This window comes from Carya illinoinensis, chromosome 9, assembly GCF_018687715.1.
Source record: "Carya illinoinensis cultivar Pawnee chromosome 9, C.illinoinensisPawnee_v1, whole genome shotgun sequence".
In the NCBI taxonomy this organism is placed as follows: Eukaryota; Viridiplantae; Streptophyta; class Magnoliopsida; order Fagales; family Juglandaceae; genus Carya; species Carya illinoinensis.
Window position 1 is genome coordinate 35,550,757 of NC_056760.1, and position 13,573 is coordinate 35,564,329.

Here is a 13,573-nt window from a genome sequence, read left to right on the forward strand (position 1 = left end):
TGATGTATTGTACCATTTTCCTTGCCAGTGAATCGTTGTCTAAAAGGTTGTGCAATTGCCTCTACAAATCCACCACAAGAAAATCACAATTTGGGTAAATGGTTTCTGTATTTGGGTATTGCAATGGTGTTGCGTATTTGGGTATTGGGATGAGTATATTTCCGTTCATGTATATTTGGGTATTGCGATGGTGTTTATGAATATGGTGTCAAACATTTGGTTTTATATATAGTGTTAGCTGATATGAGATTATATTAAAAATTTATTATTAAAATATATAATATTATATTATTATTTAAGACTTTAAAATGACTAGTCCAATGTAGATTTATCTAGCTAAAAATTGATGATATGGTCAAAAGGTAAATATTTTAGTTAAACTTTGGACTTGACAATAGCCATTGTCAATGCAAGAACTAAGAGAAAAAGTTATAAAGATAAAAAAAAAAAAATCTATATAGGGTGTGATGTAAGAGATGATGGATAAAATTTTTGTTATTTATAATTCATTTTATAATCAATCAAATACATGAACGTCACTTCATTAAAAATAAATTTCAATTCTACAAAATTAACATTCATTTTTTAGAATTGTAAATTAGTTTTATAGATCATTTTTCCATATATATATATGAGAAATAATTGGTCTTGAAATTATTTTTTTGTAAAATATTTTCACAAAAAAATAATTTAAGAAAGTGGCGTAACTTAATATAATGCATTAAATTATAAAGCCTGCATTATCATAAAACAAATATGATAGACCACATCATTCTACCTCAAGTAATTTTTTTATGAATCTCTTCCTAGAGGTTCTCCCTCTATATAAGACAATGCTATTATGCTAGGATGCACATAAGCAAATACATTTTTTTTTGTTTTAAATAATTTTTAAATATCTTTAACCATTAAATAAATAAATAAAAATTTACTAATAATCATTTTTTTAATAATTTAAAAAAATAAAAATATATGAATGGACAAATTTGAGACTATACCATCATTTTTCATATATATAAATTATAATCTCAAGAAAAAACAGGGTCCTTTAGACCTCAAAACCCAATAACAGAACTCATCAGGTCGATAAAGGTTGCACTTGCTACACAAACGACTCGCCCAATAGAAACCAATAAACAACAAATGTGCCAACTTTTTCCCCCTTCCAAAAGGCCCTTCTAAGGCGATCTGACAGGTCATAAAAAAAGGATGCGAAAACAATAGACGGGTGGTCCCTAGCATGCTGCAATATGCACCCAACCGCAGTGCAAGCAACCACACAGCCTCTTTCCGCTGTCACGAGAGTTTTGGATTTTAAACTCATCTGTATAAATCTGGTCCAGGAATACATTTCAATCGCTTCCTTTTGTATTCTCTGTTAACAGATCTTTAAAAAGATTTTTTAAAGTACAAAGGGGTATTCGGTAAGGTAATCTTATCTCACCTTTTCTTTTCAACTTGTACATAGAGGTTCTCTAGAGACTATTATCTAAATTAGAGGCATTGCAGAAGCTAAAAGGTATAAAAACCAGTAGAGATTATTCTCCAATATCTCACATTCCTTTTATATATGATTTAATTATTTTTAAAAAATTAAAAAAAAAGTCAATTCAAGCGATCAACAATGCTTTAGAGAAATACCAAGCATGGTCAAGCTAACCATCAATCAAAGCAAATCTAAGAGTAGTCTCATTTGGTTACACAATTCAGATGACATGTTTATTGAAAATTAAATAAAATATTATTATACTATAATTTTTTTAATATTAATTTTATTTTGAAATTTGAAAAAATAGAATTGTGTATTATATTTTGTGTAAAAATTTTAAAAAATTATAATAATTAGATAAGATGAGATAATTTGGCATTTGATAACCAAAACCAAGCCTTATTTTATAGTTGTTACATTGCTCCTCATCTTTGAAATATAAGTTGTAATTTAATTCCTTGTTAAGATCTAATCGTTAAGTGGATGAAAAAATAGTGACGTGTCATGATCTTAATTGGAATATCCCGGATTGCTTCCCTGCTAGAGTTTTTCAATATTGGAAGTAATATGATGGGCACTTTTGACTGAGAATATCCTATTTTGGGTTTTGGTCCAAATGGGGCAATTCAAAGTTTGATTGGAGAGGGACAAAGAAATTTTGAGAATTTCACTGATGCTTTCTTGTTGGAAGAGAGATGTTAATATTGGAAGATTTCAAGATCTGTTATTCTGAAGAATCAGATCTAAGACTCTAAGAGTAGTCGAGAGGTCAGCTGTGTGAATTAGAGGAATAGGTTTGAAATTTCCCAGAGTCGGGATCCAAGGGTCTAGCCAATCTCTCACAGACAAACTATTTACAATTTTGAAACATATACATTTTTCCAATTAAGGTATAGTCTTTAGTATTCCTTTCCAGAGACTCGAGTCAGTTACCTTTGAGATCGCTAATGTTCATATTTTCCATTAGTCATAATCCTAGTCCTCCATCTTTTTTTGATTGTAAATAATTTTTCATGATTTGAGGCAAAACTTGTATTTTTTATCTTTTGATTTTTCTCACCAAAAATTTTTAAAACTAATATTCAGTTTTTATAGATTGATTTTGAAAGTATGTTTGATGACATTTGATATAGAAGGATGGTGTTTGCTACAGTTCTGATGAGCATAGTTTTACATGCTTCAGAAAGTATTTTTTATTTTATTTTTTCCAATCATCCAATCTTTTGTTTATTTTCTTTATCATTTACAAAAATCTACTAAAAATTATCAGCATTCCCAAATATTTTATTTTTGAAGTCGACTCTTTGTATGGCAGATTTACCGAGATTACCCTTCTTGTTGCTTGACCAGTAGTTTGGGTAATGAAAATAGTGAATTTGAGGAATTAGAGCGTAATTTTCTCTTATACAGCCATAATATAACATAAGGGGGGAAAAGGGTGCATATTGTTACAATAATAGTATTTTCTGCCATTACATCAGTTTTTTTTTTATAAGTATTTTCTGCCATTACATCAGTCCTACTAGAAAGATTCTAAGAGCCTAATCGCAGATAACATATCGATAGGACTGCTCAGTAGATTCTAAAAACAAGGTACCTGTTATACAGTCAAATGGATAAATAGAATAATGATAGCCTTATCACTATTTTACCACTCTTTTACCACTTTTTTTAATTTTTTTTATTTTTTTAAAAATTTTTCTTTTACTTAATGATTAAGCAAGTGACTATCACTAAAATTATATATTTTTAAAATTTTTTCTTAATGACTAAGGATATTAAAAAAATACTTAAAAGAAAATGATAAAAAATTAAATACACTATAAGTGGTAAAATAGTGGTAAAAGAGTGGTAAGTGTATCATTACCCTAAATATAATAGGAATTTCAAAGGCTTTTCAGGATCGTAAGTCAGCTTCAAATCATTGGAACATAACGGATTGGTTACACAAAACTAAAATACTTATCTCATCTCAACTCATCATTACAACTTTTTCAATTCTCCATACAAAATATAATAAATAATTTTATTTTTTCAAATCTCAATATAAAATTAATATTACAAAATTATATTATAAAAATATTTTATTCATTACTATTTAAAATATCTCATCTCATCTCATCTGTGTAACCAAACGGGCCTTTAAGGAAAAAAGCATTAAGGTTTCATAATCATTTCCATGACATCTTTAAAAAAAGCGGTCTAAAAATGACATGAAAAAAAAAAAAAAAATTTACAAATATTCTGTTCAAATACTCATTGTATTCTAAGACACGTAAATATACAATGTTACCTGCCATACTCCTGGAGACGAGTTCCAGAATAACCCTAAAATGTCAGTGACACACATAAGAATAATGTTTTGATAATGATGTGGCACTGAACAAGATATTCCTAAAGTAGGATACCAAATATTGATATTGGACGAAGATCAGCCAGATGCCTGCTCAGTGCCTTGCATGGGAACCATCAGATGTTGGGCCACCTGAGATTACAAACGTTACAGGAGACCAGTATGTAGATATTAAAACCAACTAACAACAATGATTTATCAGCCAGCAGAAAATCACAAGAAAAAACAACGAAAGAAAGAAACAACAATGACTTCTTGTTTTATTCGCATAATTCCTCAAACAATAACTTGGAATAAGTCATTATCAATCCTCTCCTAGAATCGCTTATCCTCGTTCCAAATGGTACTCTGGAATTTAGCACATTGCCCGTACAACATTTTCACAATCCACACAATCTCAGAGGTATCACATCACTCCCACTCAAATCCTTGATATGCTCAACAAGGCCTGTTACACTATAGTGCCCTTACACTGCATTGCTTAATAGGTTGGCTCTCATGATTTTTTTTATAAGTAATCGTAGATTTTAATGAACACAAAAAAAATAGCCCAAGTATGCAGGCTCTGATATCACTTATCACCACCCAGAATGCACTAGTTAGACCTGCATGATATCCCAAAACACTAGTCCCGACTCCCTACTAGGACTCTATCAGACTCTCCTATATGATCAAATTTCACCTAGTACACACCCAAAGTTGGACACATGTCCATGCAATGCTTTCACAATCCAAAGGGATTGTGAAAGGAATAGCCCAAGTATGCAGGCTCTGATATCACTTATCACCACCCAGAATGCACTAGTTATACCTGCATGATATCCCAAAAGACTAGTCCCGACTCCCTAATAGGACTCTATCAGACTCTCCTATATGATCAAATTTCACCTAGTACACACCCAAAGTTGGACACATGTCCATGCAATGCTTTCACAATCCAAAGGGACATAGCTTCACAAATTACACCACACAACTTCAAAGCATGTGAACTTGAGTCAATTAAATGCACCAATAATTCTGTCAAATATCAAACGATCTCATGGCAATTAAAATCCCAATCTAGATCTTAAACCTTATGATCTTACGATCTTAAAATCCCATAATGATATAGATCACAATTAAACCTTATATAATTAAGATCTCAATTTTTTATGGCAAAATTAAGATGTTTAGTATAATGGTGGAATTCTTTTAGGATTCCAATACTAAAGACCATTCAAATGTTTTAACATTATTGTAAGCATAAAAAACAGGTGGCAATTTCTTTTTTGGAATGGTGCTTATGAGCTACGATACCAATTCCCTAAGAAATCAAGGTTTTCGATTGTCTAATGGGTGATCATACAAACCATGTTATAGCAGGTATCTTCAATTGTTTGTTAAATCATAAAATCTTCGATTTCATCCTAAAGACCCTTTCACCAATCTTGGTTAGGATCACAATTTTACCAACCCTGATCTATCTGCAACACTTTTAGCCAAAAATGAACTTGGGTTCTTTAAGATTGATTCCAAATTGTTTGTGCCAAGAAGGCATATGACTGCAACACAACGCAACAATGCAGTTGACAGATTTAAATTATCAACCACATATTAGTATGAGCTAAAAGTACGATACGAGTTATTTGGATTAAAGATAGTCTTCTAATAAAGTATAAATCTCGTGAGTTTTGGTACTCATCAGTACTTGTTGGAGCTATCAGATAAAGGTTCACCTCTCACCCTCCCCAGCCCCACACCCCCTCCCCCCCCCCAAAAAAAAAAAAAAAAAAAAAAAAAACTCTTGACTACAAAGATGCCTTGCATGTTCATCAAGAGGCCATGATGAACTTTATTATTTTCAAATTGTTTTGCTATATGCACAGAGAGAGAGAGAGAGAGAGAGAGAGAGAGAGAGAGAGATGCCTACAAGAATTCGCCAAGATAAAGAGATGCAACATGCATTAGCAATCTCTATTTTTTTATCAGTATCTCAGCAATCTCTCTTTAAAAAAGCACGTACCTCAATTGTACCAAAGACACAGTTTTTAACTAATATGCAATGTACTGGGCCCTTTATCCTTTCAAAGATTACACAGATTAAAGGAAAAAGGTTTTAGAAGTGCATGTCAAGGTAAATATAGGCTTTTAGGGTATAAACCATACAATAATTAGAGGTATTAGTTGTCTACTTATCATACTGGCAGGTAACTTAACTATGTCAATCAAGCTGTTATGGCTTGGTTGGTCTCTTCTTTGCAAGTTTTTGGAGTAAGCCCCAGTTTTCTAGCACGAGTTTTTATTTTATTTTTGATAAGCTAGCATGAGTTTTTGCAAAAATTCTGATTATAAAAAAGAATATTATTTCATTGAGCAAACAAAAGTGCACAAATAAATATTCCCCTCTAGACTGCTATAGCTAATGTCACTTCCTTAAAAAGTGATAGATCTTCTTATGAGCACCTCATATGCCTCTGCTGTCATTTGAGGCAGCCCAACAGTTCACTAGTAGAAAGATTTCAAAGTGTGTACAACGTACCTAGGTACATAAATTAGCTTCATCAAGCAAGAACACTATTGCTATTAAACAAAACAATCATACTTTTTTGTTATTATCAAAAGAGGCAGAAGAAAAGAGTAAAGAAGAAATCAAAACAGCATGAAAGAGAAAGGATGTACAAAGAATAAATTAAAAGCCATATGCTCAGTTTCACAACATAAAGCTTCCTGAAGTAAGATCAACAGCATGCGACATTAGACAATATTCAAACCTAACATGCAATCTACAGTATTGCAACCAAAATTTTTTTCACCCCTGCCCGCACCAGGGGGAGGGTGAAGTAGTCATGTTCCAATAATAATAGCTGATACATTGTGCCCTGGAGTGCAAAACACAAAAGTACTGCACATAGCATGAAAAATGATCCAAACACTGGAATGTTTACTTCCAAGGTGATAAGTAGTACATATCTATCAGAACTATGCAAATACAAACATTGCTCTAGATATTCTCCAGTATCTAGATGTTATAACACAATATATTCTGTCATTTTAGGACTCACTCAGACCTATCATGTAACATAAAAAACACTAATACATTCTTCCCCTACATAGGCATAGTAGATCAAGAGATTTTTTGAATGGAAAAAAGCAATCACCAAACATAATGGTTGGTATAATTTTGCAATATCAAATTACATCTGTACATACAGCATCATAATATCTAGCATGCACACCTACCAATATAGTTACCAACAGCCGATTGTGAGCAACAATGGAGAGACCTAAAATTCCATTGTTCAGGCTCTGTTCCTTTAGGCAGCCTCTATAGAGTTTAATGGATTGAGTTTTTATAATTTTCTCATATCTTTTTCTACTACTACTTAGGCTTCCCTCTTGTATACTTGTGTACTCAGGCTATGCCTTTTGCCGTTTTTGAACAAAATTCTGAGTTAATTACAAAAAATAGTTCCCTAACTTGCTTGGTAAAACTAAGTTCAAAACAAGTACTTTCAAGTCCTAAAGTTTTCACAAAATACAGTGTGAACTACGAAACCCATATTTTTATAAGCTTATAAATACAGAATAACCATGTCTCCCCATAAGCTATATATCTTCTAATCCTGTGTAAAAATGTATTTAAACTGATAACTGATGTTCAACAGATTTAACCTCCAGGTAAACGTTCGGTAGTTATGTGCCCAGTGCAACAAAGACCCAAAAAAGTTATCATTATTTGTCAGCAAATAATAATTTGTTAGTATTGGTAAATGAAAGAAAGATCGTTTCAAAGCATACTAAAACCAAAGTCTATAAATTATCATACCACAACAAATCTACTAGCAGTAAGCCAGCTTGTCCATTTCCCATACAAGCCCTTTATTGTACTTAGAAAAAAATTAGAATATTCATCAACCATGAATCATCCACTGAAAGTATTTTAGCTTAGAATTTACACAAGAAAAGATAATTCGCCAAGGACAAGTTCCGTGAAGTGTGTGATTGTGAGTGAGTTTGTGTGTGTGTTGTGTGTGTGTGTGTGTGTGTGTGTGTGTGAGAGAGAGAGAGAGAGAGAGAGAGAGAGAGAGAGAGAGAGAGAGAGATTACCTGAGAATTAGAGTAATTCATGCCTTGAGAGAAAGAACCTTGACGACCAATCTAACATATTCATCACCAAAAACAGCCACCATAAGATGCTATGAAAAGCTTTTCATACGGATTCTTTTCTTTTTTATAAGTAGCTTTGCATATGAATTTCAATCCATAAAAGTAAGCACGATCCATATTTCAACTAATAAAAGCCTAGCTAGATGCATAAAACTTACTTCCACCTGCACATTTGGACTTAATAGAACATCTTTCTTAGCAGGTGCATCTCCACCCTTTGCTGCCCCCTTGGTGTCACCCTGTCAATGCCATAATAAGCAAAACCCAATATTTAGAATTAAAGACAAATCAAAATATCAAAATACAAAGGAAATTTCAATTACCAGCCACGCCATGTAAAATATAAATTTAACATACCTCAATCTGCAGCAACCCCATAAATCCAGAAATAAGAAAGGGAGAAAAAAACTCCGTCAGTCAAAACTTGTACAGATACTCATTGCTAAGGAATTAAACGAAAAGGATATGCATCATAAATAAATGTCCAAACAATTAGCTCCTCGCTAAAGGCACTCACTTCAATTAAACAATATAATTGCAAAACAAAAGAAACCTAAGGTTTCAAACAGTCATTTTTAAAAATTACCTCTCTGTATCTGGACAGGTAAATCTTAAGCGGATCGATGTAGTCTTCAAACCCTAAAGTAGCCATAGCCCAAAGCAAATCGTCCCCATTAATTGTCTTCCGCTTCTCTCTCTGGCACTTGTCACTGGCCCTACACGTTATTCAACCACCACATCGATTGTACACAAAAGACAAGAACAATACAAGGAATAAGTTGAAAAACAAAAGATCAACGATTTCATACTCGCTGGTGATAAAGCTGATAAACTCAGAGACGCACTCTTGCACGGTCTCCTTGGCATCCTTGGCGATCTTTCCGTTAGCAGGGAGCGCCTTCTTCATAATCCGGCTAATATTGGCGATAGGGAGGAACCGGTCCTGCTCGCGAACATTGGAGCGGGGGCTCTGCTCGCCGCTCTCGAGGCTGCCTCCTCCGTTTGGACTGGTCGGAGCATCGGCCATCCGAGCCAAAACCCTAGTACACAGCACCAATCACAAAACGACATCGTCAGTGGGGACCAGAAACCCCAAGCCCCTCGGTGGCACCAAAACCCTAGAGGAGAGAGAGGGGGGCTCGGGGGGGAGAATTTCATGGCGTCTCTGCGTGCGTGCGTGCGTGCGTGCCAGATAGAAAATGAAAAATGCGAGGGAAACCGTGGTGATGGTACCTAAGTTTGGGATCGAGCGCGAGAGAGGACGGGATGGCTTAAGATCGGACGCTGGAGAAGGGAGGAGAAAGGAGACGACTGAGATGAGAGACAGATTTATCAGCACCGTCCGTTTGGGTTCATTTTCTTTGGGTTTCTCTCTCTTATATAGATATTTTTTACATTAAAAAAATATTAATATGGTTTGACCGTCGCTCTTTTACTTTTCCATGGTCTCCCTACGGTTTCTGTACGGGATTGTATTCGTATACCTGATTACACCGCCGTCCACGTGTTCAGTGTTTCTGGTTACCTGCGTTTCTAGCCCCGACGTCCAAGTACATGCAACGACGGCATCGGCATCCACAAGATACCTGATTGATCTTTTTTTTTTTTCCTTCCCGCTCGACGTGGCATGCCACGTGTTATTATATTTAAAAAAATTGAAGAAGAAGAGGAGAGGAAACGAATGGAAAAAACGTAAATGGACTTTTCTCATTTTTGGGTTAGCTCTACCGATCAGCCTCAACAAGACTTTTCATTGCATTTTTTTTTCATTTCTGTGTGTTTCCCAGCGACTTTGACCTCCAGGTATTACTTTTAACATTCTATCATTTTCTCTTACATTAGGGTTTTGTGGATGTGATTATCTTGTTGATATTGGGTTCAATTTAATAATTTGATGGTGTTTAGGAAATAACTTTAGGCATTCTACAGAGAGATGTCAATGAGAGAGAGAGATTTAGAAATGGAGGAATTCTTAGAGAGAGAGAGAGAGCGAAAAGGGATTTCGGAGGGATTGAAGAGAGAGAAATGACCATGGCATTCATACGGAGATCGGAGAGAGAGAAAGAGAGGGCGAGAGAGATGGGGTATAATGATTGGGGTTAAAAAAACTGAAACTTTGATCTTGCAGATAAAATATTTTGCATCTTACACATCCAATGTATAAGGCACTTTTTACTCATTTCATTTGTTTTCTCAGTTTAAAACAAACCTTCCTACCTGCATTTGACCAGAAAATATGTCTGTCCATGGCCGTCTTGGCCTCAGGTTTAGGAAACATAAAAACATGCCACCGGAAAAGAGAAAGAAATAAAAATTAATATAAAAGGTATGTAATTTCTCATAAAAATTATTATAAACTACTATAATAATCAATTATGCGTGGACCCATAATAATATTTGTTAATGTTTGGTAGAGAAGTGTAAATGCAATCCAATACACTTAATCAATTTCAGCTCATTGGATTTCTTTAGGGGGGATGATCTTTATGCTTAAGTTTAAGATCTTCATACAAAAGGGAAAATAACAAAAAATTCCTTGAGATATACAGCAACCTATAATTCCTTTTTTTTTTCCTGTGTTTATTGTTTTTTGGGGAATGAGTAATACAGCCTATGCTCTTGTTTTTGAAGTTTTAAAACTTATTTTTATTAGTATTTGAATATGATGAACTACATATTCAAATGATGATTTATTTCAATATGATTAACTACATATTCTAATTCAAATGATGATTTATTAGAATATGGTTGTAGCTTGCTAGATAATTTGAAGGCTAGACTTGCAATGGATTCTGGCCTTAGAGGTGCAGAATATGAGTATGATGAAGTAGGTCATACAAATTATGAATATGAGGTAGAACCTGCAAATAATGAGTGTGATGAGGTAAGACATATCTTAAAATGTTGGTTCTTTTAACAATTTCTTTTGCATTTCAATGCTTATAATTTTGTGTTTAATGTTACTACTATCTCAACGTTCTTTCGCGCAGCTTTCTCGATTGCATCTAGTGGACCAAGACGATGATGTACACGTTCAATTATAAATGATGCAGTTTTGATAGAGCTGGATATTGTTTTTGTGGAAGTTGCCGAAGTAATTTTTTGTGATGACTGCTATTATTTTGGGGTCTTCATTGTTGGTGGAGATATCAATTTTTTGGTGGAGATGAATATATCTTAATTGAAGATGATCATTTTTTGTAATGACATTTAACTTTTTCCGTAAATTATGATAACTTTTTGTAATGACAATCACTTTTCTAATTTTTAATTATACATTATTAGTGATTTTGCGATAGTATTAATTCATATCATGTTGGACTGAAAAAATGTCCTTGGTCTTTCTTTTTTCATGCAAAGGTGTCCCCTCCTTCTAGATTTTCCATGCCTACAAAGATTAAATATTTTGCATCTTGCACATCCATCCCGTGTATAAGGCCTTTTTTACTCATTTAATTTGTTTTCCCAGTTTAGAACAAACCTCCGCCGGCTCCCTACATGCATTTGACCAGGAAATGTCTACTTCGATGAAGGCAAACTAGCTTATATCTGGCTTTCTCTACTCCTGCCCTCTCCATCTCAATCCCACTTGACTTTGTTTTTACCATGCACATGCTCCAATTATACCATCCATGCATTTTCTGGGATTTTTAAACACTACGGAAAACATGCATACAACCAAAACATAAAACCACCTCATTCAACCAGCACTTGATCAATTAACAAAATGAGCAAGGAAAACTTTGAAGGGGAAAAAAGATACTACCATCCATACAGACTACTGGATGAGAGATTTATATTAAGCAATATAGAATCCTGTCACAAACTTGGGTTATTTAAAGTGTACCCCGATATCCAAGCAACATTTGTGCTTACCGCATATAAATGCTTCATGGTTTATTCTACATATGAGTAACAAATGAAAACAGTTTGCTTTACATAAATACAAATTCCTGACAATTTACAAGCGCTTGATCTGCATAGATTGGCAGCTTTCACCTCAGATTCCAGTAGCAGCCAAAAGAAATTATTTATACCAGAAGTAGCACAAGCTGATCCCAAATTGAAAATGACGACCAATATGAGCTTCAGAATTGAACAATTCACTAAAAAGAAAAGCAAAGGGTGAAATATGTTCTAAACTGTAAGCAACAAAATATTAATCAAACAATGCATATGATAGTACTTAAATTGTAAGCCTTAATCTCCACAATAGAGGTAAATGAATGCCTTAAATTAGCATGGATAGCAAGATCAAAATTTTCATATATAAAAAAAACAATAATGTAGGAATTAACCCCTGGTTTCATTTTTTGCAGATTATCTCAGAAAAATATTAGGCCCCTGGCGCCTTTACCAGAGCAGTACAACCTATTCCTCCAAAATCAATCGACCAAAACCTTGATTACAAATAAATTCTTAAGCCAGACAATCGCACAAGTTTTATAGCAAGCAAGAAGAGTATAGTACATGGGAATTGGTATGGCCGAAATCCAACAGTAACTCTATATAGTAATACAACAAATTCAAACCACTAATCGCGATGAATAATAAATGCCTTCAAAGAATCGGCCCGATTGACTGGCATTCTTGAACAAAAATGGCAAACCGTCTCAAACACGAATTGGCACAAACCCTCTCAAAGACCAGCCCCAAAATTACGATGTGCAAAACAGAGACATTTCATCAAACAGGGTGTGCTCATAATACAAATAGAAGCCTAAAGATTGCAAATGTTCCTGCATTCTCTTCTTAGCAACAACTAGCTTGAATAATATGCAAATGTTCATGCATATTATTCATATAACTCAGAAAAATAAACCTAGAAAAAAGACATTCAAAAATCACAACCCCAAAAATATAAAAGGGTAAAATATTTTAAAAAATCACCTTGTGGGTACTCCGTCTACGAGGCTTAGTAGCAAGCGACTCCATCCATGAACATTTTCTATGTATGAGGGTAACGATGTGAAGAAGAAAATGACGGGAAGGCTTCTACGATGTCGAGGAAAGACGATATGGATTCTCAGAAGGAACTGGGATGGCTTGCGAAGTCACAGGCGATGGGATTCCAACAAAAATGTAAATGGGTTTGGCTTGCTGGGATTCGAAGAAAACTGGATGAGTTTGGCTTGCGGACGATGGGATTCGAAGAAAGATCGATGGGTTTGGCTTGCAGACGATGGGTTTGGGAGAGAGGAAGAAAAATCGATAAGAGGAGAGAAGAAGGCTGGATTCAAATTTTGTGTTTTTATTATTTAAAATCAGACCACGTAGGCTGTCCACGTCAAGCGGGAGGGAGGAGCGGGAGGGTAGAGCGGTGGGAGTAGCATTTCTCTTTACATAAAGGAAAAGTCTTCTTGTAGGCGTATTGCAAACGAAGTCGCGCACCATTGCTGACGTGGCTAAATGAAACGTGGTGTTTTGTTTGGGCGAGAATGAATTTTGTTCTCTTCCCCGAGACTTCCCATTCTCCGAGAAACACTTCTCCTCTCTCTCTCTCTCTCTCTTTCTCTCTCTCTCTCTCTCTCTCTCTCTCTCTCTCTCTCTCTCTCTCTCTCTCTCCATTCTGTTCTCTTCCCCAA

The 13,573-nt window shown here is 34.6% G+C and overlaps 1 protein-coding gene and 1 long non-coding RNA gene across 5 annotated transcripts; both read right to left on the minus strand.

The window, feature by feature from the left end:
- Positions 1-3,734: 3,734 nt before the first annotated feature.
- LOC122275995 (nuclear transcription factor Y subunit B-1-like) lies at positions 3,735-9,373 on the minus strand. Of its 4 annotated transcripts, none has more exons than XM_043085398.1 (8): positions 9,222-9,373; positions 8,798-9,028; positions 8,575-8,704; positions 8,346-8,351; positions 8,153-8,227; positions 7,929-7,979; positions 3,898-3,974; positions 3,735-3,817 (listed from the first exon to the last, which is right to left on the minus strand). In XM_043085398.1, exons 2-7 carry the CDS (start codon positions 9,013-9,015, stop codon positions 3,921-3,923), a joined length of 534 nt encoding a protein of 177 aa, XP_042941332.1. In that variant the 5' UTR covers positions 9,016-9,028; positions 9,222-9,373; the 3' UTR covers positions 3,735-3,817; positions 3,898-3,920. The 4 variants fall into 4 exon arrangements, with proteins under 4 accessions (XP_042941332.1, XP_042941330.1, XP_042941331.1 ...); XM_043085396.1 differs by having other exon boundaries at positions 8,147-8,227; positions 9,222-9,371; XM_043085397.1 differs by having other exon boundaries at positions 3,735-3,974.
- Positions 9,374-11,730: 2,357 nt separating this feature from the next.
- LOC122275997 lies at positions 11,731-13,439 on the minus strand. Its single transcript, XR_006228729.1, has 2 exons — positions 12,879-13,439; positions 11,731-12,094 (listed from the first exon to the last, which is right to left on the minus strand). It is a non-coding gene; the product is annotated as an uncharacterized LOC122275997 (long non-coding RNA).
- Between the last annotated feature and the right edge of the window lie 134 nt (positions 13,440-13,573).